The sequence below is a fragment of the Alosa alosa genome, chromosome 23 (assembly GCF_017589495.1).
Source record: "Alosa alosa isolate M-15738 ecotype Scorff River chromosome 23, AALO_Geno_1.1, whole genome shotgun sequence".
NCBI classification, from domain to species: Eukaryota; Metazoa; Chordata; class Actinopteri; order Clupeiformes; family Clupeidae; genus Alosa; species Alosa alosa.
The window spans coordinates 25,149,805-25,173,911 of NC_063211.1; the positions used below are offsets into that span (position 1 = coordinate 25,149,805).

Below are 24,107 nucleotides of genomic sequence, written 5' to 3' on the forward strand. Positions count from 1 at the left end.
GCTAAGTCAGTGATGTTGAGAGACAAAAAAACATGAGATGACATTAATTAAGTATTACAAAAGAAAGAAAATTCTTACATAAAATAGGCTTGCACATTATGAATTTGTAGCCTAACGTGGGCCACCTCTGGTCTAAATGTAATACATAGATAGAGATGGCCTAATTTGAAAGCATTATGACTTCCCACTAGGCCTATACTAAATCAGAGCCCGTCTACTTATGACATTCTCTGACTAAATCACTTCAAAGAACAACCTACCCAAGTCAAATTGACTTCCAATACAGTAGATGGCGCTTATTGTGGTTATATTGATTGTTGGGATTTACATGTGTCGAAGAGGAAGAAGAAGCTTAGCGAGCCAACCATAATTATGTGCAGAGTTGCGACAAATTAGCGCAAATATAAATGTGTAATGCTCCATATTAATCGTGAAACAAATTATATGAAGAACACAGCAGATTGTCTAGGTATATGATGAATGTATTGACCTATAAAGAAAACGACTTAGTAGTTGTAGGTGAGATTCTCTGGTGTGATTCTCATAAGTGACCCAGTGAAAGTTTGTGTTGTCCAGAACTCCCCGCGTGGGTCTCCGATGTTTACGAAGCTGTCGGATGTGAGCATCTGACCAGACTTCAACGCTATTTACCATGCTGAAGTCCAAAACATTCGTGAAAAAGACCCGCTCGGGTGGGATACTCAAAGTAGTTCGTGAACACTACCTCCGAGATGACATTTGGTGCGGCAGTGAAGTGTGTGAGGATTGCAAAGATGAATCCCCAGTTCTCGAAAAGAACCCATGCTTGGAGAGCAGCCTGTGTACATATCCTCACTATCTCATTCCGGATACAAACGTTGTTCTTCATCAGGTATGCTATAACAACCGTATTCTCTGTCATTGTAAATCATCTTTGTAAATATATTATAATTTACCTATAGTTTGGTAACGTTATCTCGGACACACGGACAAATCTGTGGAAGAGCTGGCTGGAGGACAGATACTTCAGAATCTTGTCCAAGCAATGTTATTAAAGTCCACGTTTCAGTTTTATTTTTGGGATAGCTAAACTCCCCCGACCAGGACCGTGTCATGATATTACCTTTCTATATCATTCCTTAGATCGATGTTTTGGAGGACCCGTTGATTAGAAACGTCATCATCTTGCAGACGGTTCTTCAAGAGGTCCGACACAGGAGCGGACCAGCCTACAAGAGAATCAAAGATGCAATCCACAACAAGGAGAAGCATTTTTACACATTCACAAACGAACACCACCGGTTAGAATCTATGTTGCCCCATCTCATCTTCGATGGTTTGTTGAATGTTTCTGCTGCCCGTCCTAAATGTATTGCTATGTTCTGCAGGGAGACCTTCATCGAGCGTGAGCCAGGAGAGAGTGCAAACGACAGAAACGACAGAGCCATACGCGTAGCGGCACAGTGGTACAGCAAGCACATACCAAACAGTGCCGAGATAAAAGTCGTCATGCTAACAAACGACCGGTTGAATAAGGAGAAGGCAGAACAAGCTGGCTTAGTTGTTTATAAATGTAAGTCATTGTCATATCCGTTTATGGGTTTTAGCGCTTTTGTCCAAACAATAAACGTTACATGGACATTATAAACTTAATAAGTAAGTTTTAAAGTAATAAATAGAGTGGCAATATCATTAATAGATTAAATAAAATTTATCAGAATAATAGCAATAAACATATACAAACTACGATTGTAATAATGAATTAGTTACACAATTATCGTTTGCATGCCCTGTAACTGTGATTCTGTCTATCATTCATCCACAATGAACTACACTCTTCACCCAGGTGAGGAGTATATCAAGAGTTTGATTGCCAATCCCGAGCTTGTGGACCGGCTTGCAGCGACCGCTGATGACCAGGTTTGCCCCTCTTTCCAAACTAATCATCACTATTCCAAAATGATAACCTGACTTGTTTGCTCTGAAGGGTCTTATTTGTGTTCCTTTCTCCAGAATGAAATGACTAGTTCTAAGATCATATTCCCGGAGCATCTTCCACTGTCTCAGATTCAAACGGGTATCAAGAGTGGCAAATACATCCAGGGAACTTTCCGAGCCAACAGGGATAACTACCTGGAAGGGACTGTCTTTGTCCACGGGGAGGGAGATGAAAGCACTGAGGTACTTGTTTCCAGTTGAAGCTAAAGATCAGGCCTTGTGTTTGAGTAAGCTCTCTCCTCCCTGAACAGTTGAGAGTAGTGATATTGGTATGTCTTCATAATGGCTCCTGATGTTTGATCAACTGCTACTCTTTAGATTCTGTTACAAGGGCTTCAGAAGCTGAATCGGGCCGTGCACCAGGATTTGGTGGCGGTGGAGCTGTTACCGCGCGACGACTGGGTAGCACCGTCTGCTGTGGTCCTGCAAGACGATGGGGGTAAAGGCGAGGATGACGAAGAAGAGGAGGATGAGGAGAAAAAAGTGAGAGAACTCTTTGGAACTCTTTGGAACCAAAACCATCTGTTTTCTTCTCTCTCGCTTTTACCTTTAGCACATCTCCTGTTCTCTCCTCCCTGCACAATGGTACTTTCTGTAAGTGTCAGTGCCAAATGTAAACTCTTGGGTGACCATAACCAGTAGTAATGCAACTGTGGAACAGTTGTGTTATGCTTGACTTGGATCCAAATGTCCATAAATCTGGCTGCCCTGAGTCAGGGGAAGTGGAACAGCCTCCATGTTTAGACTCACAAAACCTGTATGTTACAGCCTTCAGTTCAGCTCCAGTTCTGATGAGTTTGCTGCCTGATTTTCTAAAAAGAACATGCTCTGAAATGTTGCTCAGCTAAGTTTCTTTATGCAAAGTTCCAGTGTTCTCTGGACCAGAGTATTGATCTTATTAGGATCTGAAGTGTGTCTGCTGTAATGTGGGTATGATGATTCTGCTTCCAGCTGCAAACCAAAAAGGTGCATCGGGACGCTATGAAGCCCACAGGCCGAGTGGTGGGCATTATCAAGAGGAACTGGAGGCCTTACTGTGGCATGCTGAATGTGTCCCAGATCAAAGAGGTAGGAGTCTACCCCTGAAGTTCATTTCTTATGTTTAGCGGTGTGTGCAGTATTACCTGTGCAGAGCTATTATATCTCAGGTTTTCATTCAACCTCCTGATTTGATTAATGCCTAGTTTCATCTTTGGGATCATCTGATAAAGCTTTATCTTCAACCACATCTGGATCTTGACTGGCCCCCTTACTAAAGGCTATAATCACTCCTCTAGAGGCCTGTGGGTCAGGTTGTTTATGACGCAGAAACATTGTTATTTAGTCCATTGAAATGTGTGTGTTTTGCATGTGTCTTTTGCATGTGTCTATCAGTCCACAAGGCACTTGTTCACGCCAGCAGACCGCCGCATCCCCAGGATTCGCATCGAGACCCGTCAGGCGGCCACCTTGGCAGGCCAGAGGATCATGGTGGCCATCGACGGCTGGCCCAAGAACTCCAGATACCCAAAGGTACGCCCTGCATGCACTGCTCACACACTTGGAATCCCTGACCTGTCCTAGAAAGGGCTCCACTGTCCCACGTGCTCATGTGGGTTTTACCATGGCGTTGTTCAGGGCCACTTCATGAAGAGCCTGGGCAACGCTGGGGACAAGGAGACCGAGACCGAGGTGCTGCTGCTGGAGCACGATGTCCCTCACCTGCCCTTCTCCCAGAAGGTCCTCAGTTTCCTACCCAAGATGCCCTGGGCCATCACCGAGGACGTGAGTACCTCCATTCACTTCAAGAGGATATGTTGGTGATGAGGGCTATGTGCAGTCCTACTGATTTCATGTAGTGTGGTCTTTTTTCTAAGAACAAGTCTAAGAGGAGCTTCTTCCCTTGCAGGACATGAAGAACAGGGTGGACCTGCGCCATCTGTGTGTGTGTAGTGTGGATCCGCCCGGCTGCACGGATATTGACGACGCTCTGCACTGTCGAGACCTTGAGAATGGAAACCTAGAGGTGTGTGTCTGTATATGCCTGTATGCGTTTGTATGAGTGTGTGAGTAAGTTTAGATAAAAGTACTCGGACTTCAGGAGCATTGTGTGACATAACTCACTGGTTCTTTGCAGGTTGGTGTTCACATAGCAGACGTCAGCAATTTCATCCGGCCAGGGAATGCCCTGGACGAGGAGGCAGCCAGCAGAGGGACCACTGTGTACCTGTGTGGAAAGGTACACACACCTGCTTGTGCTGTCCACATATGTCTGTCTGTCCTCACACTAGTCCTTGATTGGACAGTGTGAAAATTTGACTGGTTGTAAACTGCAAATTTGACTGTTCTGATCGGGTCGGGTCTGATCTGGTCTTGCTGCGTGAGTTAATTGGATCATGTGGGGTCTGCTTTGTTTCAGAGAATTGACATGGTTCCAGAGCTGCTAAGCTCCAACCTGTGTTCTCTGCGCTCTAATGTTGAACGGTAAGACACCAATGGTCTGACATCAGGTCATGAAGTCAGTGAATTCAAATATGACCGCTATCTAAATTTTACCAGTATGAATGAACTCATATATCGATGTGGACATTTGGACTGATGATTTCTGATGTACTGGTGTTCTACACTTCTCCATGTAGACTAGCCTTCTCCTGCATCTGGGAGATGAATCACAATGCTGAAATCCTCAACACCCGTTTCACCAAAAGTGTCATCAACTCAAAGGTATTCTGTGGGAATCTTTTTAAGTCCTGTTTCTATTATTAATGTGTTTATATGGCATGAATGATCCTGTTTAGCCTTTCTTATGGTACCTACCATCTGGTCTTTAATATCACTTCCCACCAGTACTGTATGTGTGTGTGTCTAATATGAATTGTTGTGTTGGTTGCCATGACTCCAGGCTTCTCTCACCTACGCTGAGGCTCAGATGAAAATTGATGATGCGAACATGAATGATGACATCACCCAGAGCCTACGAGGCCTGAACAAGTTGGCGAAGATCTTGAAGGCCAAAAGAATTGAGAAGGGGTGAGGCAGTGTGCAGAGATATTGCATGTCTGGGCATACTTGGCACGTCTTCAGGACTGTTCTTTGCTGCTGATCCATGTAGTTGTCTTGCACTCACATAATTCCTCACAGCCATCTCTCTGTTGCTGTTGTAGAGCTCTGACTCTGTCCTCGCCTGAAGTTCGCTTTCACATCGACAGTGAGACGCATGACCCCATCGACCTTCAGACCAAAGAGCTCAAGTGAGTCTTTCACCCTGATTCAAAACTGGCCATCGCATTTGTGAAGTAAAAATATGATTTTAATGAAGCTATAATTTTGTCTATCCTGTGTAAGGGATAATGTATAGAACGCCATTCATTATCAGAAAATAAGTCCCGACAGGGCGGACAGGACCCCGACGCACCAGCGTGTCTTTTGCAGAAACAAAAAGTTCACAACACACGCTGAACTTGAATCAAACATGATTTAGAACACAGCATATCAACCATCTGCTTTCACTTTTGAATGAAGTTCCATTGAAAGAAGTGACCGGACTACTTGCGGAGTGATCTGAAAGACACGCAAAACCCATTTCCCTTAGCAACGGTCTGTTATCGAGGAATAGCAGACTACCGAATGTTGGGAAGGCCCATTCAAGTGAATGGAGCATTCTGCAGCATTAAGAAGAGCCGTGTAATAATATATGGTAATGGTGCTGAAATGCTAAGCTGTTTGGGAAATAAAGAGAACCTTCACATCCAGGCTTGGCATGATTAATTGATGCAGGATTACGGAAGTCTCCTCTCATAGAGGGACAGTGATTTCATGGGCCATGGCAACTCTAGACATAATACTGTCACATCCAGGCTTGGCATGATTAATTGATTCATACTGACATTGTCTTCCTCCCTCTCCTACAGGGAGACTAACTCTATGGTGGAGGAGTTCATGTTGCTGGCCAACATCTCCGTCGCCCAGAAGATCTATGACGAGTTCTCAGAGTGTGCACTGCTGAGGAAGCATCCATGTCCACCTCCCTCCAACTATGACATACTCCACAAAGCCACCAAGACAAAGGTGGGCGCTCCACACACACGCACAAACGTACACACACACAGTAATATTATGTTGTGTTTCCAGACTGCAGTGTGTGTCCCAGTCTGTCATATTGTGATTGTTTTACATATTTTTTGCATTAATTTGGCTGACGCTTTTACCCAAATCAACTTACATACGTCAGTTCTTGCAAGGTCCAGTTTCCCTAGACCAAGTGTTAAGTGCCTTGCCTCAAGGACACAACTCGTGGCAGCTGGATTGAACCCTCAACTTTTCTGGCTACTGCTTGCAACACCAGCTCCTTAACCACTACGGTACCACAACCCCATTGTCATTGTGATTTCAGAACCTGGTGATCCACACAGACTCGGCCAAAGAGCTGGCAGACTCTCTGAATGAGGCCGAGATCGACGGCTTCCCCTACTTCAACACGCTGCTGCGTATCCTAGCAACGCGCTGCATGATGCAGGCCGTCTATTTCTGCTCTGGCCTGGACTCCGACTTCAGACACTATGGGCTGGCCACGCCCATATACACACACTTCACCTCACCCATCAGGAGGTGAGACACACACACACACACACACACACACACACACACACACACACAAACACGTCCACGTCCACACACTCCAGAAATTGAATCCCTTGCCTTGCTAACATTTCATATTGCTTGTGTTCCATATGAGAAAAAAGACTTCTGTGTACTGTGAATGTCTCTAACTCATTCTGTTTCTCAAACACACACACACACACACACACACACACACACACACACACACACACACGGTCTTGTGTGGCTTGCAGGTACTCTGACATCATTGTGCACAGACTCCTGGCCGTGGCCATTGGGGCAGACAGCACCTACCCGGCCCTGATGGACAAGCACAAGCAGGCCGCCCTTTGCAACAACCTCAACTACAGACACAAGATGGCGCAGTACGCCCAGAGAGCGTCCGTCGCCTTCCACACTCAGGTACACACTTCCAACACCACCACCATGGTAGCACTGGCCTTTAACGCAATCAGTTGGGTTGACTTATTTTGTACATTCTCTGTGGCAAGTATCTTGTCTTGATAAATGACCAGTTATAGTTTAAATTATATTGTGAATTTGTTTTAATGTATGTGTGTGTCTGTGCAGTTGTTTTTCAAAAACAGAGGGATTCTTAATGAAGAAGGCTTCATTCTCTTTGTGAGGAAGAATGCAATCATCATCCTAATTCCCAAGTTTGGTTTGGAAGGAACTGTGTTCTTTGAGAACAGAGACAAGCCCAGTCCTAAGATGCTTTTCAACGAGGAGGTAACTGAGAGCGAGCACACCATTGGACCATTTCTACATCAGCACACACACCCTCAGGAAGCACCCAGGAAGAATAGCTGGCTCATGAAAATTAAAACATTCCAATTTTTGCCCTCCACAGGGTCCCACACTAACAGTGGAAGGACACACGTTTAACATGTTTGACCGTGTCAGAGTGACCATCAGTCTGGATGCATCCAACATTCAGAACCAGAAGATCAGGATGGCCCTCCTGGATCCAGTGGTAAGTGCTATAGCTGCTCAGTCCTGATCGGTATGTTATAAAGGATTTTCTATCTGACTGAGCTTTGACAAGTCAGCAAGGTATCAACCGGTTTATGTGTCCAGCATGTACAGGGAATATCCCATTTGTTCTGTGGCAGATGCTGTAGTAACATTTACATTCGTACCCTAACTTTTATAGAAAGTATCCTATAGTATATATGCAGGTGTAAATTGTTGCCATTAGTATGTATGTGTCTTGCATATCAAACCCATGTTTGGTGTTGTTAGCACCTTGCTCTCATAGTGACCGTTTCTTCCCTACAGATTCCTGGAGTAAGTGTACCTCTGCCTGAGCCAGAGCCAGAGGCCAAGAAGGCCAAACTGGATCGCTGAATAGCACACTTTTTGACCAGACCCTTTTAAAGGCATGATCACTCATTTTTTAACTCTCATGTAAAAGTCTGTGGTCTTTAGGGGCGCCTGTCTCTTTAATGCACAGCCATGGAGCTTTTTTTAACCTATGTAAAGATATTTACTGTGATCAGATCCAGTAAGTGTATTAAATGACACTTCTACATCAAATAGTTCCTTTGCATTTTATTTCGTATGTCTAAAATGCTCTAATTAAGGGATTCTATTTGAGTGGAAAACTTTAAATAATTGTTTAAAGTCAAAGAACATAGACCTTTGGTCTGGAAATGGGGTTTTGACCTAAGACTGTCACAGACACAGGTCTCTCATTACTCTCTGACTAGCTGTGCATAATTATACATTCATTCTCAGTTTTATTTGAAACAACAGTACAGATGTAATTACAAATACAAATCGTAGTGCATGTCATCTAACTTGATGTTCTTCCCAAAGCTATCATTATAAGAAGATGAAAAGACTCTATAGCTGGCATCCTTAAGATTGCTCTAAGATGTAACCCCATTTAGATCACATATTCAAAACAACAGTTCTCACAACTCGGCAAACAGAAAAAAAATATTTTTATTTTTTCTGTAACACAAAGTTCATAACATACAGTATAAAAAATTGTGAACAGTTTATAATTTCATGTAAATCTATTAAAGGGGAATAAAATCAAGTTGTAAACTGATTATATATTCCACAAACTAAAACATGCTTTTGTTTTAAAGAAAGAATATTAGACAGACACTGACATATGTGAGTTTGTTAGTATGGCCTTTGTGATTTAAAGTCAATCTATCTCCTGGAACTTGTCACACCACACAAAAACGGCATCCTAAAGCAATTCTCACGATTCACAAAACTCCTTCCTACAGACACCTTCAAACTACCACTTAGTGAGGAAGCATCAAAACAGGCCTGCTTGGACATGGAAATGTTCCTATGCAAAGCAGATCAAAATGACAGCATAAATCCAAGTGCCACAAACAGCAACTATAGTCTTCACTTTTTTTCTTACCTAAGTGTGGTTACTAAGTCATATATTGAAATATTTCATCTCTTTTTTTCTGCAACATTATGCTTTGTTTGTGCTTACTAAATAATTTACTTTGTGTTGAATTCATATTGTGGTGAGTCTTGGACAGTGTTGGGAAGGGTGCTTCATCCTTGTATTTTCACCAAAGCATGTCACAGAGGACATTTCATTAAGATCCCAAGGAACCTTGTCAACTTGTGGGAAAGGGGGCATAAGATTTCTCCTTTTAAATTGAAATGAACAATCTAATATAAGCAATAATTCAAATATTATGTGTGACGGCCTGGTGTTAGCTTGGTGGAAGGGTTCTGTTTAAAATATATACATTGATTCAGAGGAAAGAAATTATTTGCCTATGTCTGCATTCAAGTAACTACTCCCACAGAAAAACATGCTTACATATCAAGAAGAAAACGCTTTCAATACAGTACAGGTACAGACAGTAATTAAGCAATGGATATGAACAGTGGTCACTATCTTTGAGCAGTGGCCCATTGCTCTCGGTCCATAGACAGGTTGCATCTCAGCTGCTTCTCTGAATAGGGAAGTTGATGGCAGCGGTCACCATTACAGTGCACATAAAACAACTTCTGAATTAGCATTGCATGCCAACGACTAATGCGCTAGGGAGAATGTTCTCACTACAACACCTACATCTTCACCATGGTAGACTGCATCTCAGAGGAGGAGTCTGATTTTGGTACATATACTAAAACGTCCTTGCAGTTCTAGTGCCTATTTTCCTTAAGATTTTAGCGCACATTTTAGTTATTGTTCTCTCTTTTGATTGTGCTTGAGTGATCATACCTTAGGTATGTGTTTCAAAATTTAAAATGACTGACATGACATTTCACCTTGTGATTAAAACTACTACACTTACAAGATGATTTAGTGTTCTTTGGAACATTTAATGTGCATGCAGTGCAAAATCTTTGACTTTTTCTTCAATCTAGCTAGGGCCTGAATTCTCAGTGATTGCCATATTTGTCAGATTGTATCTGTCTGATTTCCTCTGTACTCCCCGCAATCAGATTTCTATTCCTCTTCTCTTACAAGAGCTAGTGTTGGTGTGTGTGCTATGTTAAGAAAAAAAACATTTAAGAAAAAAAATCATTAAAAAAAAAAAAATAGTACAATCATTCAAGCCATTAAGGAGAATGGTCCGAAAAATATCCCAGCAGGTGCTCTGGCTGTTCATGGTCCCAGACAAACACACATACACACCCTGACACACACATAGACACACATGCAAACTTACCCTTATTAGCTATCTCTAAATCAGCACCATACCACCATTATGTCCAATCTTGACACACACACACACACACAGCTGAGCACACACACTGTATATTTAAATACTAGAACAGTCACCCTGCATTGGCCCTTCCCTGACAGTCACTCACACACACACACACACAGACAGACAGACAGACAGACACACAGACACAGTGCCTAGAGCAGGCGTCCGAGCACTAGGCCCTCCCTGGCGCTGGCCTCCACTCGTAGGATTTCCAAGAAGCCCAGTTTGGTCAGGAACTCCATCCTCAGCTGGTCCATGGGCTGCACCTCACAGAACACACCCCTCGAACCTGCAGCACACACACACACACACAAACTAGAGGTTATTTTTAGGAATGAAACCTATGACCTGATTGACACACACATCACACACCGACACACACTCTGACCGTTGGCCTTGAGTGCAGTCAGGAGGGCCGTGAGGAGGCTGCGGCTGACGCTGCAATCCACCAGCTCGGGGCAGCGTCCAGGCGCAGCTGTGAGGGGAAGTGGTAGAGCAGAGAGTCTGGGTAGTCCGGCTGCTCCTCCTGGAGGCACTGCAGCGTCTCCTACAGACATGGAGGACAAACGGTCAGCACTATTGCTGCGTTCCAGACAACTCGGACATCGGACTTCAGTTCCGACTTTGAAGTTGGAGTAGAACCCCAAGTTTACAAGTAGGAACTCCAACTTTGAGTGGCATTCCATTGTACTTTTTCCCAGTAGGATGTCAGAAATTTTGGATATTGGGATATTCCAACTAGGCAATATCTGACTTCCAAGTTATCTGGAATGCAGCATTAAACTGTTGCCAAAAATCCTACAGGACACAAAGCACATGTGAAATGTGCACTAATAAAAGAGAATGAATCTTTTTGTCATAAATTTGGTCAGCACCCTGAAATTTGCATATAGATTGATTGAACTCTGCTCCCTTCATTGTGTTTACAAAGCACGTCAAAGTCACCCATGCTCTCCACTGCCTTATAAACACTTGTCAGCATGCTAATGCTAGCATATGGTGGCAGCACCTTCAGTATGGCCGATCCTCTGACCTTTGTGCTGGTGTGCCCGCTGCTCCCGGGGCCTGAGATGAGTACTTGTCCCTCATGGCGGGCAGCCAGCTAGCCTGCCAGCGCTTGGCAAAGTGGCGAACGTCCTGGATGCCCAGTACACACCCACACACCCCCAGCTCATCCTCAAGGACAAAGCTGTACTCCGGGCACAACGCCAGGGCTGCCCCCAAACACCTAAAACACACACACACACACACACACACACACACACACACACACACATACACGCTCCCACACAGAGACATACAGTACACACACACGCACATGCACACAGAGCCAAGCATAGATAGCTATAATTATACAATGCAAGCAATTCCCATGGCATATGCCAATGTCAGAGGAATCAATACAATTCAAAAGATTGTTTTTTGCTGTACTAATGATAATTTAAATATTATACATTACTAGATATATGCTATGTGTGCAAGTGTGAGGAAACATTTTTGTGTTACTCAGGAAACTGAAACATAGAAAACTGAAATTTTGAGTCTTTACCGGTCACCAAAGAAGTCGGGATGGATCACACTGAGGTCCGGCGGGCCTTGCGACCTCTGCTGCAGCTGTCGCACCATGCGGTACAGCTCCATCTGCAGGGCAGGAGGACCACACCATTACTGCTACACTCTGCCCCCATTTGCACGTTACTGTACTCTCGAAGCGAGGCATTTGACTAGTCATGCAGTATGTGTGGGGTTTTGTAAAGTTAGTGTGTCCATTTCAATTTCAATTTTATTTGTATAGCACATAATCATACATGATTGTCATTCAATGTGCTTTACAGAGACCCCATACACAAAAAAATATACTTTAAATATATTTTCACAATATGTAAATATTCAAAATTGGCCCAAGAATACATTTTTGACACCAATATATATTTTTTCTGTATGGGAGGACAAACAAATGAGTGTGTGTGTGTAGGTCGGGGAAGGGCCAATGCAGGATGACTGTTTTTAAGTATTTAAATATACTGTGTGTGTGTGTGTGTGTGTGTGTGTTCAATTTGGTGTGTACCTTGTCTTTATTGTGGAAGGGGCGGATGTTGTAGAGCCGTGCACTGGGGAACAGGGGAGGAGGATGGATGAAAAGCTCAGTGCTGGTACCCATGGGGAGAAGCAACTGAGGGAGAGAGAGAGAGAGAGAGAGAGAGAGGGAGAGAAACAACAAATGTAGAGGTCTGAAATGAACCATTATCTGAAACCATTCAACATCCATCATTGAAACTTTATCAGTGATGGACATATGTGCTGTTAATTATCACTGGCAAAATAGGTAGTAATCCATAAGTTACAGCTTCTATTGTTTCCTGTTGATTGGAAATGGTTTAACCATAAATAAGTATAGTATATATCTATTAATTGTTCAGTAATAATGAGACCAATTTAAAAAGTCACCTCCCTAGCTTAAACTGTTTGGAGTTTGAAGTCCTTGAGCAGAGGCGAAGTGACGTGTGTGTTGTGTGTTCCTACCTGCATCTCCCCACACAGGCCTCCCTTAAAGGCCCACGGTTCCGCCTCTACACCCAGGAGCTCGGAACCGCTGGTGGTGCCGCACCCTGAGAGGAGAGAGAACAGCACAGTCTGACTCTGTTTCCACCTCATAACTCCCTCTGTCAACCCACTGTACAGTACGGTCCACACCAGCTCCACAGCTGAATTTAAGACCATTTCATTGAGATTCATTTATTGCACTATTGAGAATGAGTTAGTGACGGCTAATGCACATTAGTGAGACTGAGACACTTTAAAATGCCTGTGTTAGAGAGTCATCTGTAATTAAACACTGTTTCTGGCAAGTCTTTCCACTAGAGACAAATCAATCCCAATTTCATTAATGGCTCAGTTTGAATTGTTTACACAGTTGTTCACAGACACTGAAGGAATGTTGCAGCGGCACTCACAGTGGAAGCAGTTCTTCCAGGAGCCTGAGGAGGAGCTGTCACTCAGGATTCGGCCCTCTGGGGGATAAAGAGAGGTGAGGAGAGGTTAATACAGCTCATGAGCAACCGAGTCTGACAGGAGAGGAGAGCTCAAGTTTCAGGTAGTTCATCACCACCACCACCACCCCATCAGCTGCTTGTGTTGTCTCAGTGTTACAGCACTCTCACTCTTGATGGCTGAACAACAAATAAGAATCAGATAACATGCACCCCCACCAGACAGGCAAGTCAAGAGGACCTGAGAAGCTGGTGGGAAAGGATGGGGGGAGGGAATAAGAAAGGGGAGAGACAACAGACTGAGTACCAGAGAGTGTAGATTTTAGAGATGTATCAAGAGAGCTAAATGGAGTGAACATGGACTAGTCAAGATGGGCTCATTTTCCACTCAATCAAAAATCTAATGTCTCTCTCTCTCTTTCTCTCTCTCTCTCTCTCTCTGTCCATCTCTCCTTCTCGTTCTCCCCTCCTGCATCTCTCCACTCACCGAGCCAGCTGACGAAGGCCCTGGCCACCAGCAGGGTGTTGCGCAGGTCCCACACGTATGGGTAGAGGTCGTAGAGCACCGCCCGGTTCACACTGTTCACCACGCCCTCGTGCAAGAGTGCCATCTGATCACACGACGCCAGGAACTGTGCCGCTCGCGAGCGCCACTCCTCCACCTGGGGGCCATGGAAAGAGTCAGGCTCAGTGGTGCAGACTCAAATGAAGTGAAGGTGCTCAACGATATACATAGCACACTATGCACTGTGTGTACAATACCTGCTGCTGCCTTTAATAGATCATATATCCCAAACTTGCCCAAGGAATGCAGGAATGACACATATATACAACAGCCATACAATACAGTTTTATCACCTGAACCTAACAATCAAATTGCTGTCTGCATGAAGTTTTTATGTCCCTAACACAGAAATGTTTTGAATGGATCACATCCATTTTAGGTTAGTGTATGAAACTGTGCTATATCATTCACAGCATGCATATTGTAAGTTATAGGCTAAGACTGAATTGTTATGTATCCGCATGATGTGGTCGGAAAGCCTACGACTTCCACCCCTAATAATTCCACATGATTTAGCTCGACATGACAAGAAACAGGATGACTTGGCGCTTCTGCAGGGTGAGCGGTTTATTGCCTGCAGTGTGTACTGAAGTCTTGCCAAACTAAAGACCCGATCCCGAGTCCATTAAATCTCCCCCAAGCCTCAAGGAGATGAAATGTTCTGCACTGACAGCAAAGTCAATACCCCTCCCTAATTATCTCCGCAGCCCAGTGGAAGTCTTTGATCTCCAAAAGACAGATAGATGCACCAGGCACTTTTGTGTTCTTGAAATATATGACACAATCCACTCATCCACGCAGCAGGATGACTTCATACGACCTCTAGTGACCTCTGACTGACCTTTTGAGGTAGAGCCTTCTTCTTGTTGCCATTGGCACTGACGCACTGGCAGTTGGCCTTGAGCCAGGTGAGGTCCTGCAGCAAACTCTTAGCCGCCGGTCCGTATTCATGGGGGAGGTAGTGCAGGCCCACCAGTAGCCTGACCTGGGACTCGCTTAGAGGGTTCTTCCCAGTGACAAGCCCTCTCCCCTGGGGTTTCTCCACAAGTGACCTGGTGGAGGCCTGGGTGTCAGCTCGTGAGGCCTGATCTCCATTGCTGTAGACAGGGGTGGGGGACTCCTGTTTGCCCCCTGAGGAGCTGAGGTGGGCAGTGGTGTCCTCCTTCTTGGGGGGCTCTGAGGAGGTTTTGGTGGGCTTTGGATCCGCCGTTTTAGAGCCATCCGTTGCGCTTTCAGAGGACTGGGACTTTGAGGAGGCTTTGGAAGACTTGTGGTCATTCGATCGGACCTGCCGACCTGGGCAAGCCGAGAGGGAGAAAAGAGAGAGACAAAGAGAGGGAGAAAAACAAAGGAGAGAGATGAAAGGATGTTGAAGGGAACAAGAAGATAAAAAGAGAGACAACATGAAGGAGAGAATGATAATTTCTATGGAACATCATCATCAGCTACAGTAGGTGTGCAACAGAACTTTTAATGACATTTTGAGTCTGTTAAGAGGCAAAAAGGCACGTTTAGATGATGCCCCCAGACCTAGTATTATAGCTGACTGGGAGCACTGGCCAATAGCTGCAGCTACTCCAGGTCGGTAGCACCAGCCGTGGCCTACTGGTTAGCGCTTCAGACATGTAACCGGAAGGGTTGCCGGTTCGAACCCCGACCAGTAGGCACGGCTGAAGTGCCCTTGAGCAAGGCACCTAACCCCTCACTGCTCCCCGAGCGCCACTGTTGTTGCAGACAGCTCACTGCGCGGGATTAGTGTGTGCTTCACCTCACTGTGTGTTTACTGTGTGCTGAGTGTGTTTCACTAATTTACGGATCGGGATAAATGCAGAGACCAAATTTCCCTCACAGGATCAAAAGAGTATATATACTTATACATATACCAATTTAACAGTACCCTGCGACATGTAGTGATCAAGATCCATGTACAAATTGGCCAGATTTCTCCTTTAATATCACAGTTTTGAGTCCGCAACCACATGTATACTCTCTCTCTCTCTCTCTCTCTCTCTCTCTCTCTCTCAGGTCTTACCAGGCAGCAGGGACTGGTTGAGTTCCTCCATCCAGTCGAGTAGTGCAGTATCAAGAGCTCGCTCAGGGCAGTACTGCTCTGCATCATCTGCACAAAACACCACAGTTACACCAGCTGGCAGAGACCAATTTCACACACAGCCTGTGTGTGTGTGTGTGTGTGTGTGTGTGTACGTGTACGTGTACACATGCCTAGGGTATGGTGTGGTCCATCCTTAATTAAGGAAGACAAAAACATTTGTACATGTGACCTCTTTGAGTGCTGAAACAGCCTCAGGGGTCTCAGACAAACACAGTCACAGTCACAGTCAAATGAGCAATCGTCCACACAGAAGCAGAGTGCTAATGAGGAAAATGGGTTGTCATTATAATGCCTGATAAACACATACACATGCCTAACCTACAGTAGAATGAGCACAGCAAAGGCTCAACAGTGTGGAAATGGATCCATTTCTTGGATCTAATTGGAGCCTGAGAGTGTTTATCACTGAGAGGACAGCCCAGTAGCCCGAGGAAAAATACACATGTTAATGTTATCATGTCACTTAGGGATGGTCACTTAGGCTTTATAATGAAACCAACTGCCCTTTGGCCTTAGGGTATTTCATGTCAAATGGCTACTAACTGAGGCATAAAATTTCAGCTCTCTCTTGCTATCTATTTTCTCATCTCTCCATCTCTCTTCCACAGGCCTGTCTAATGGGGCAGAGGTGAGCGCTGTTTCCCATCATCTTATCCCTCTTCTCTCCTCTTTTATTTCTGTCTTCACCTGTTCAATACTTCTTTTCCAGTTGCCTCTCCTTTCATTTTCTTTAATCACCAACCTTTACTCCTCTTCACACCTTCACTCCTATCCTCTGTTCCTCTTCTTTCCCCTCCTCTACTCTTCTCTCTTCCTCTCTCCTTTCCTATCTCCTCATCTCCTCTCCTCTCTTCTCCTCTCTTCTCCACTCTTCTCCTCTCCTCTCTATTCTTCTCCTCTCTATTCTTCTCCTCTCTTCTCCTCTCCTCTCTATTCTTCTCCTCTCTACTCTTCTCGTCTCTATTCTTCTCCTCTCCTCTCCTCTTTTCTTCTCTCCTCTCCTCCTTTCTCGTTTCCTCTCTTACCCTTCTTGTCCTCACTGCCGCTGCGATGCCAGCTCCCCAGAGTGTGCAGTGGAATATAGTTGGCCTCAAACTCGCAGTTGGGGTTGAGGAGGAGACCATGCAGATGTCCATGGAGACCAGGGGGGCGGCCTTTGAAGGGCCCGAGGAACACGCGGCGTGAGTCATAATCGTTGGCATGGAGATTGTCCCATAGCAGAGGCGGGCGCTGCAGCACTGTACGCACTTCGGACAGCGAATCAGCACTCAGCTCACGGGAAATGACCTTACTTCCTGTTTGTGGAATGCAAAAGTAATTTATTACATTTTCCACAAGGTTTGAATGAAGAAGACAAATGCATATCATGATAACATTTTGTAATTTGTGAATCTACAACTGTAGGTAGATTTAAACTACATGTACTTCTCTTTACTTTTCTCTTCATCTTCTTGGTAAATCATGTTTTCTGTTCTCCATTGTTATGTTTCTGTCTATTACCGGTACATTACATTTATATAATTTTTGTTGTATATTTTACACCGCTAAACAATGTTTTACAATTGACTGTATACTAGCACATTACCATATTAAGACATTTTATACATCAATATTTCAGTACATCACGAGTACTATGCTCTGTATGTTTCGTGAGCTGTGTCTTAAGGACATGGTGAAAACGTAAGTGACCTCCGATCTCTCAGAAGGGCCCCAAGGAGTGGAACTCACACAGAACTGTGTCAGTTTGATCTGCTTATGCCTCAGCTCATACAACGCACCGTGGTTATCTGGGACAAACATCACATGTGGTGTGTCTTGATAAATTGGACCCTGGGGTCCACAACCAGCTATTTGAGTTATTTCTGATATGGCTGTGATTTGCACAAATATCAGCCACAGCATCAAGGGAGTCACAGCATCAAGGTCTTTGATGTTTTTGACCTCCAACTAACCAAATAAGGACACAAGTTCAGTAACATAGTTAAGAAGAAGTACTAGAACATAGTGAAGAACACCGTGTGTGTGTGTGTGTGTGTGTGTGTGTGTGTGTGTCTGTGTGTCTGTGTGTGTGTGTGTGTGTGTGTGTCTGACCTGTCCAGATGACGGAGATGCCAGGCAGCAGGTCCTCCCCGACGGTGATGAGGTACGGTGACTTGGCCACGCTGGGAGAGCAGAGGGAGTCGCAGTACTCTGCAGGTCCCAGACAGAGGAGCACACAACCCAAAACACAACACTGAACCACCATGCAGCCTCCTCCATGAGAGAGTGAATACACAACAATCCCAATCTAAGCAAGATTTCAATAAGGACATAACCCTAAGAGGCAATGCACAGAACACCACCTCCTGTAGCTAGCTGATAAAACATGGCAATAAATCGCACATATTTCCCCCAGGACACATGTATGATCACTAGTGTGGCATAACTGCACTGCAGGTAAGTTCATAATCCTGCTGAACATCATGGTGCTGTGCTGTACTGTACTGTTACACTTGCTCATAATGCCACAGTGAGAGCATGCAGAGCAGAGGGAGAGGACAGGAAGTGGACATGAAGTCATCATATTCCTCTAGCTGTAACTTACATATAAGAGGGCTTTCTGTCATCACATGACCAAGCTGTTACTTTATATTGTATTATAGTGTTAATATTGTAAGTACAACCTCAGTCCTCTTGCACACCTATATACAATACTGTATACTTCATACTGTCAAAACCATGCAAGGATGGAGTTGAGTAGTAATTTTGTAATATTGTGCATAATAGCATTGTGTAAAATAGTGTAGTACAATGTAGTATTGAGTAGTAGTGCCGAGCATAGTTTGTGTAGTGTAGTGCAGTATAGTGTAGTATTGTGTAATATGGTGTAATATAGTGCAGTCTAGTGTAAGGTTTGGTTCCAAACGCTATATCTCCATTTTTAAAAACATTAATGTCATGTTATTTAATTGTGTATCTCAGGTAATATGAATAAATTTACACTTGTGTTGTTTTGATTGAGTAAATATAAATCAAATAGCAATGACACAATTACAGTGTAGTATAGTATTATATAGTATAGTGTAATATAGTACAGTATATTATAGTATTGTCTGAGGATCTCCACCTGTGGGGCAGAAGAGGAAGATGGGCGGCTCCCCCAGAAAGCTGTAGATCTCATTGGTCACTGAGACTTGGGCGTGGGCGAATGAGGAGAAGGCTTCCTTGTCCGCCTGGCACATGGAGTGATCGATGTCGTCAAACAGGACGGCGAAGGCCTTGCACCCCAGCTCCGCCACCTGGTCACAGGGAAAAGAGATGTGGGAGGTGTGATTCCACTTCCTCATGGTGCTAGCAACATCAACGGAGCATGCATGCTAATATGACACAGACCCTCCAGCAATGATGGTCCCTTTAGATGCTGAACGCATGTTACCAGAAGCTTAAAGAATGTTGACAAATAGTGGAACTGAAAGCGATGATCTGAATGTGTTAACGATGCAGAGAGTTTACTTTCATCCTAATTCGTCACCAAACACTAATTATTCTAAACTGAGTGAACTCTTATCATCTTAGTCCAGAAAGCAAAATGTATACAGAGCATACAGTGGATTCAAGTCTATAAGCATGAGATGTGGTAGACCTGTTTGAGTTTGCGCTTGAGCAGGGAGAGGTCACAGGAGCTGGAGAAGATGATGTCTTGGCCAGGGGAGAGTGCGTACACAAAGCTCAAGCCCCTGGCCTCGGCCTCTGAGATGAGGGTTTTCACCTGGACTACAAGAGGAAGAGGATGGGATCAGAGGTCATTCATGTGTTTCAACATGACTAAATATATTACATGGGAACGAACTTTAGAAATTAAAGGAAATCATTCGATAAAGAGGTCTGTGTGGGCATGGGTGTATGTCTGGCCTGTGCTCGGTGTATGAGTCCATGTGTGTGTTTGACTGACCTCATGTGCGTTTGCCCTGCTCTTTGTCAGTTTGTGCGCTTGACCTAGGATGTGTTAATGCATTAATAGAAACTAGAAACATGCATCTTCTCACTCAAATCCTCCATGACCCCAACCCAACCACCCACAACACACACACACACATACATATCCATGATCCCACCAGAGCTCCATGATCTGATCCATAGCACACACGCATGCACACACACACACAGTTTCATGATCCCATCAGTCAGAAGCACACACACACACACACACACACACACACACACACACACACACACACACACACACACACACAGACAGTCACACAGTCTGCCTCCCTCAGCACAGCCCAAAGCAGCTCCCGGTTCCCTCACCCTCCTCCTCTGCAGTGTACAGCTCCCTCCACAGAAGTCTGTGCTTCAGGTCGTCTTTGGGGCCGTACAGGTACGTGTTCAGGCCCCATCTCTGCATCCTGACACAAAGAACAAGTTGCAAGGTGTTGGACAAATGATCAAGTAATACTCATCATAATAATGAACAAAATAGACAGCAGATATCAAAGATGTAGTATATCCCTTAAAGTGGCCTATCACTCACACACATGCATGCACACACAGACACAAGTGCAAAAGTGCATGCAGACTCACACACATACACACACAGCTGAGTGAGCTCACCACTGGAAGAGAACTCTTCGCTGCTCCATGGACCATGGTCTCCCGTAGAAACCTGCCAGGCAGAGGGACACAGGGGGGGAACTGTGTGTGACTCATGGCTAATTATAACACTGACATTAAAAAACACCTAACCATACACACCAACAGACTCACACACACTTTCTCTTTCTTTTCCTCCCCAACAGAGAAAAGCCTCCTTGTGACACACACACACACACATTGTGACACACACACACACACTGCAACTGACTGTAAGCACAGCTGACTGCAAGCAGTGCGGCAGAAACCCTTCTGACTGTGAGTAAACCCAAGTTGGCCTGCGGGTGTGAGCATGACCCCCATTGCAATGCTGCCAAAGCAGGACGGCAGACACGACCGGTCCCCTGAGCTGCCGAACAGAACCACTCTTATCTGGAGTCAGTGGGAAAGAAACTCCTAAGCTGAGCCAATTAACCAGGCAGGCAGCGCTGTCTAGGGACGACACAAAACATGGGTGTGGGTGTGTGTGTGGTGATATCCCATGTGTGTGTGTGCGTTTCCCTCACTAACTGTCTCTGACATGTGCCCTGATATTGGTTTTATAATTAGGTTGAACTACATAAAATTACTGAATTAAAGTCGGTCATGTTTCCTGTCATCACATGGCCCTTCAATTATCCTCAAATTGTATTGGATCTGAGGATTTAATCTGTTTCAAAATAACTGGGCTATGGTGAGACCAGAAGCCAGAAAAACAGACTCGGCAACAACAGCAATTCTCTCAATGTATAATGCACCTCTCATTCTGCTAGGTCTAAACACAACCATGCTGTGTATGCCTGGCACATAAAACTCTGGAAGGTTGCACTCCAGTAACTCCAGTTAATAATGTCATGGCACCCAGCCAGTAGTCCAGGGTCAAGCAACGATGGCCTCAGCTCAGAACGATGCCATCTCTACCGGTGAAGAGTTCAAATATTATAGGCTGATCAATTCGGCTATAGTCGGAGATAAGACAAAGATGCTGTGTAGCTCAAGATTATCTACATGCTCCAAACTCTGTGTTCAGATGGAAATAGGCTGTTATCTCTCGCCTGCCCATGCTGGGTTTGGCGTTGGAAGAGGACTGCGTGGGCACAGACCCTACACCCACTGTTAAACACACTGCAGATCTGTGATGCTGTGAGTGTTGTGCTTCTTCCATTGGGTTGATGGGAGGTTGTTGTATGACTGGACCTGCAGGAGAACAGCAAGCTATTTCATCCAGACATCTATTTCAATCTGACGCCATTTACACTTACAGTGGGTCACTGTGTGCTCTGGTGACATTATGAGAGCGCACGCCATCAACGAAAACGCCAGCAGCCACAAAAACTGATAATTTTACCAACCCACATCTGAGAAACAGTGTGAGAGATATTCCCAAAGAAAGAATGCAATGACTTAATCAACTTCGTTAAATCATCACACAATGCATGATGCTACTGTCGATTTCATCGTTATTGTCTGCATGCGCTTTCTCCAAATATGCATTGGGCAGCATGAAATTATTATGAATAGGATTTCATGCACGCTCTGTATAGGGTCATCATCAACGCACGTGATGCTCATCATTTAGAGATAGACTGCGCTATTTAAATCACATACCAACAGACAAACTGATAATAGCCTAAGCCTTCCCCATGTATCAGACATAACAGACAAACACACATACACACAAACACACTCACAGAGACACACATTACACACACGTGTGTAGACACACGTTACACACAGTGGCAGCACACTGACACACATTCGGTTTTCGTAAAGAAAAAAATACGGAATATATAGGGAGAATGCCCATAGGATAGGCTATGCCATTTTCAAAGTAGAGTAACGGTTAGTCCATGCAATAATCTAATATTTATCAAGGATGCTGAAAATTGGTTACCTTCCACAACGCCGCACAAAAAAATGCTTTTGCCTTCCATCGTTAGGCTACCCAATGCTCGTGTTGTCCTAAACTCAAAACCGATCGTCTTTTAGTGATGCAAACTAGAGGATCTTTCACGGTCTTCGTCTCATATGCGAAGAAGAATCAAAATCATCTACCCTCTCCAATCCCGGAGATCACGGTTGGTTGGTCCCGCTTGGCGACGCATCCTCCCCACGCAAACCCCACGAAAACTCAAGGTGTGAGGAGATACCAGATACCAACGTATTTCTGCTTTTTGTCAGTATTGTTAACGTAGTCTACTCATGAGAAGCGTTGATGGGCGTCAAGTCATCGTTTTTCACAGTGAAATCAGGTAAAATTCAAAATATGATTGGTTGGTGCGCCTCTCCTCCACAGCCACTGCCCGGTCAGTGAGGTAAGCTGTCATCTGCCAAGGAGCGACGGGACGGAGCATGTCAAAAGAGTTTCTACCTCCATCTAGCGGACATTGCCAGCAACGCATTTTCACTCCACAGCTTAGCCTACGTTCATGTGTGTGTTGCTCAAAAAGGAGCTGAAAATTGTACAAAAATGACAATCACCAATCCAACCCAATTGAATCAAGCCTAAAAACGAATGCAGCTGTGTTTGTGATGAGAACCAGTTATCACCACAGAAATTTCAAAGTCTTATTCAAGCTTGATCTCTACAGGGGACCACATAAGATCTGTGATTTTGTGTCTAAGCAGAACAGAGAGAAACTCATCCATGCTTTCATATCCTGCAGGGTTGACTATTACAATGCGATCACTGGCTTCCCCAAAATGTCCATTAGACAGCCAAAACAAAGAAAAGAGAGCACATCACTTCAGATAGTTTGCTCAATATAAACCTGGTAGCCTAGGTCTCTTAGATCTACTGGAGATGGTCAGCTGTCCATTTAGCCATTATGCTGTTCCCAGGCAGGCCTATCAGATTCGCCTCTATATTAGGCCTAGCTTGTTTTTAAAAATAAATGAAATAAAAACGACATTATTTTCTACTGCCTCATTAATCTGTGACTTTTGGGAGTTGTTTTATTGCTGTGAGTTTATTTTTTTATTTCATGTCATTTTTTCTAAGCCTCTTTCATTTTATTTCATTTACATACATTTTTTTGGTTTGTTTGTTTCATATTAAATTGTTCATATTACTGTAATTAAGGTCAATTGAAATAGTATCCTGTGTATAAAATGTAAAGCGCACTGAAAGACCATTGCGTGTGCTAGGCTATAAATACATTTGAACCTGAACTTGAACAAAGCAAGAAAAAGGCTTGGCAGTCAATGAGTTAATTAGAGAGATTATCTCTAAAGACGGGAGGACCAAACTATTTGGTCACGGGGTAAAATAAAAACACATGCAAAGAAATAGTTGTTTAATTGTGTAAAAGCTATATTAGACTGTAATATAGGCTTAGACAAATTATGGTTTAAGTTGGGTAGCCCTTCTAGGGCTATTTTTCGAATACAGTAGGCTATGTTACATTCCTCTATTTATCTTATGCAGTGCAGGTATATTTGAGTGTGTTTAGAATTTACACAGTGTATTTCAATAAATTGTTTAGGCCTACTGAAAATACTCGCAGCTAAAAAAAGCTTCACCCTCGCGCACACAGATCAGTTTGGAG

At 44.2% G+C, this 24,107-nt stretch overlaps 2 protein-coding genes across 2 annotated transcripts; one reads left to right on the forward strand and one right to left on the reverse strand.

The window, feature by feature from the left end:
* Positions 1–480: 480 nt before the first annotated feature.
* Positions 481–8,112, forward strand: dis3 (DIS3 exosome endoribonuclease and 3'-5' exoribonuclease). The gene is made up of 21 exons (XM_048234294.1): positions 481–871; positions 1,123–1,280; positions 1,368–1,552; positions 1,826–1,899; positions 1,993–2,160; positions 2,296–2,460; positions 2,929–3,045; positions 3,352–3,489; positions 3,595–3,741; positions 3,866–3,982; positions 4,094–4,195; positions 4,376–4,440; positions 4,596–4,680; positions 4,859–4,986; positions 5,121–5,207; positions 5,868–6,024; positions 6,350–6,564; positions 6,810–6,978; positions 7,147–7,305; positions 7,427–7,549; positions 7,855–8,112. Exons 1-21 carry the CDS (start codon positions 653–655, stop codon positions 7,921–7,923), a joined length of 2,847 nt encoding a protein of 948 aa, XP_048090251.1. The 5' UTR covers positions 481–652; the 3' UTR covers positions 7,924–8,112.
* Positions 8,113–8,505: 393 nt separating this feature from the next.
* Positions 8,506–22,874, reverse strand: si:dkey-183c6.8 (protein O-GlcNAcase). Its single transcript, XM_048234296.1, is given in 19 exon segments — positions 8,506–10,569; positions 10,669–10,740; positions 10,743–10,827; positions 11,314–11,342; positions 11,345–11,508; positions 11,830–11,921; positions 12,349–12,453; positions 12,804–12,889; positions 13,235–13,291; positions 13,758–13,932; positions 14,677–15,131; positions 15,868–15,954; positions 16,974–17,243; positions 18,040–18,138; positions 19,055–19,226; positions 19,571–19,701; positions 20,239–20,336; positions 20,542–20,593; positions 22,454–22,874. Coding segments are annotated over 19 exon segments (2,406 nt in total). The 5' UTR covers positions 22,494–22,874; the 3' UTR covers positions 8,506–10,432.
* Between the last annotated feature and the right edge of the window lie 1,233 nt (positions 22,875–24,107).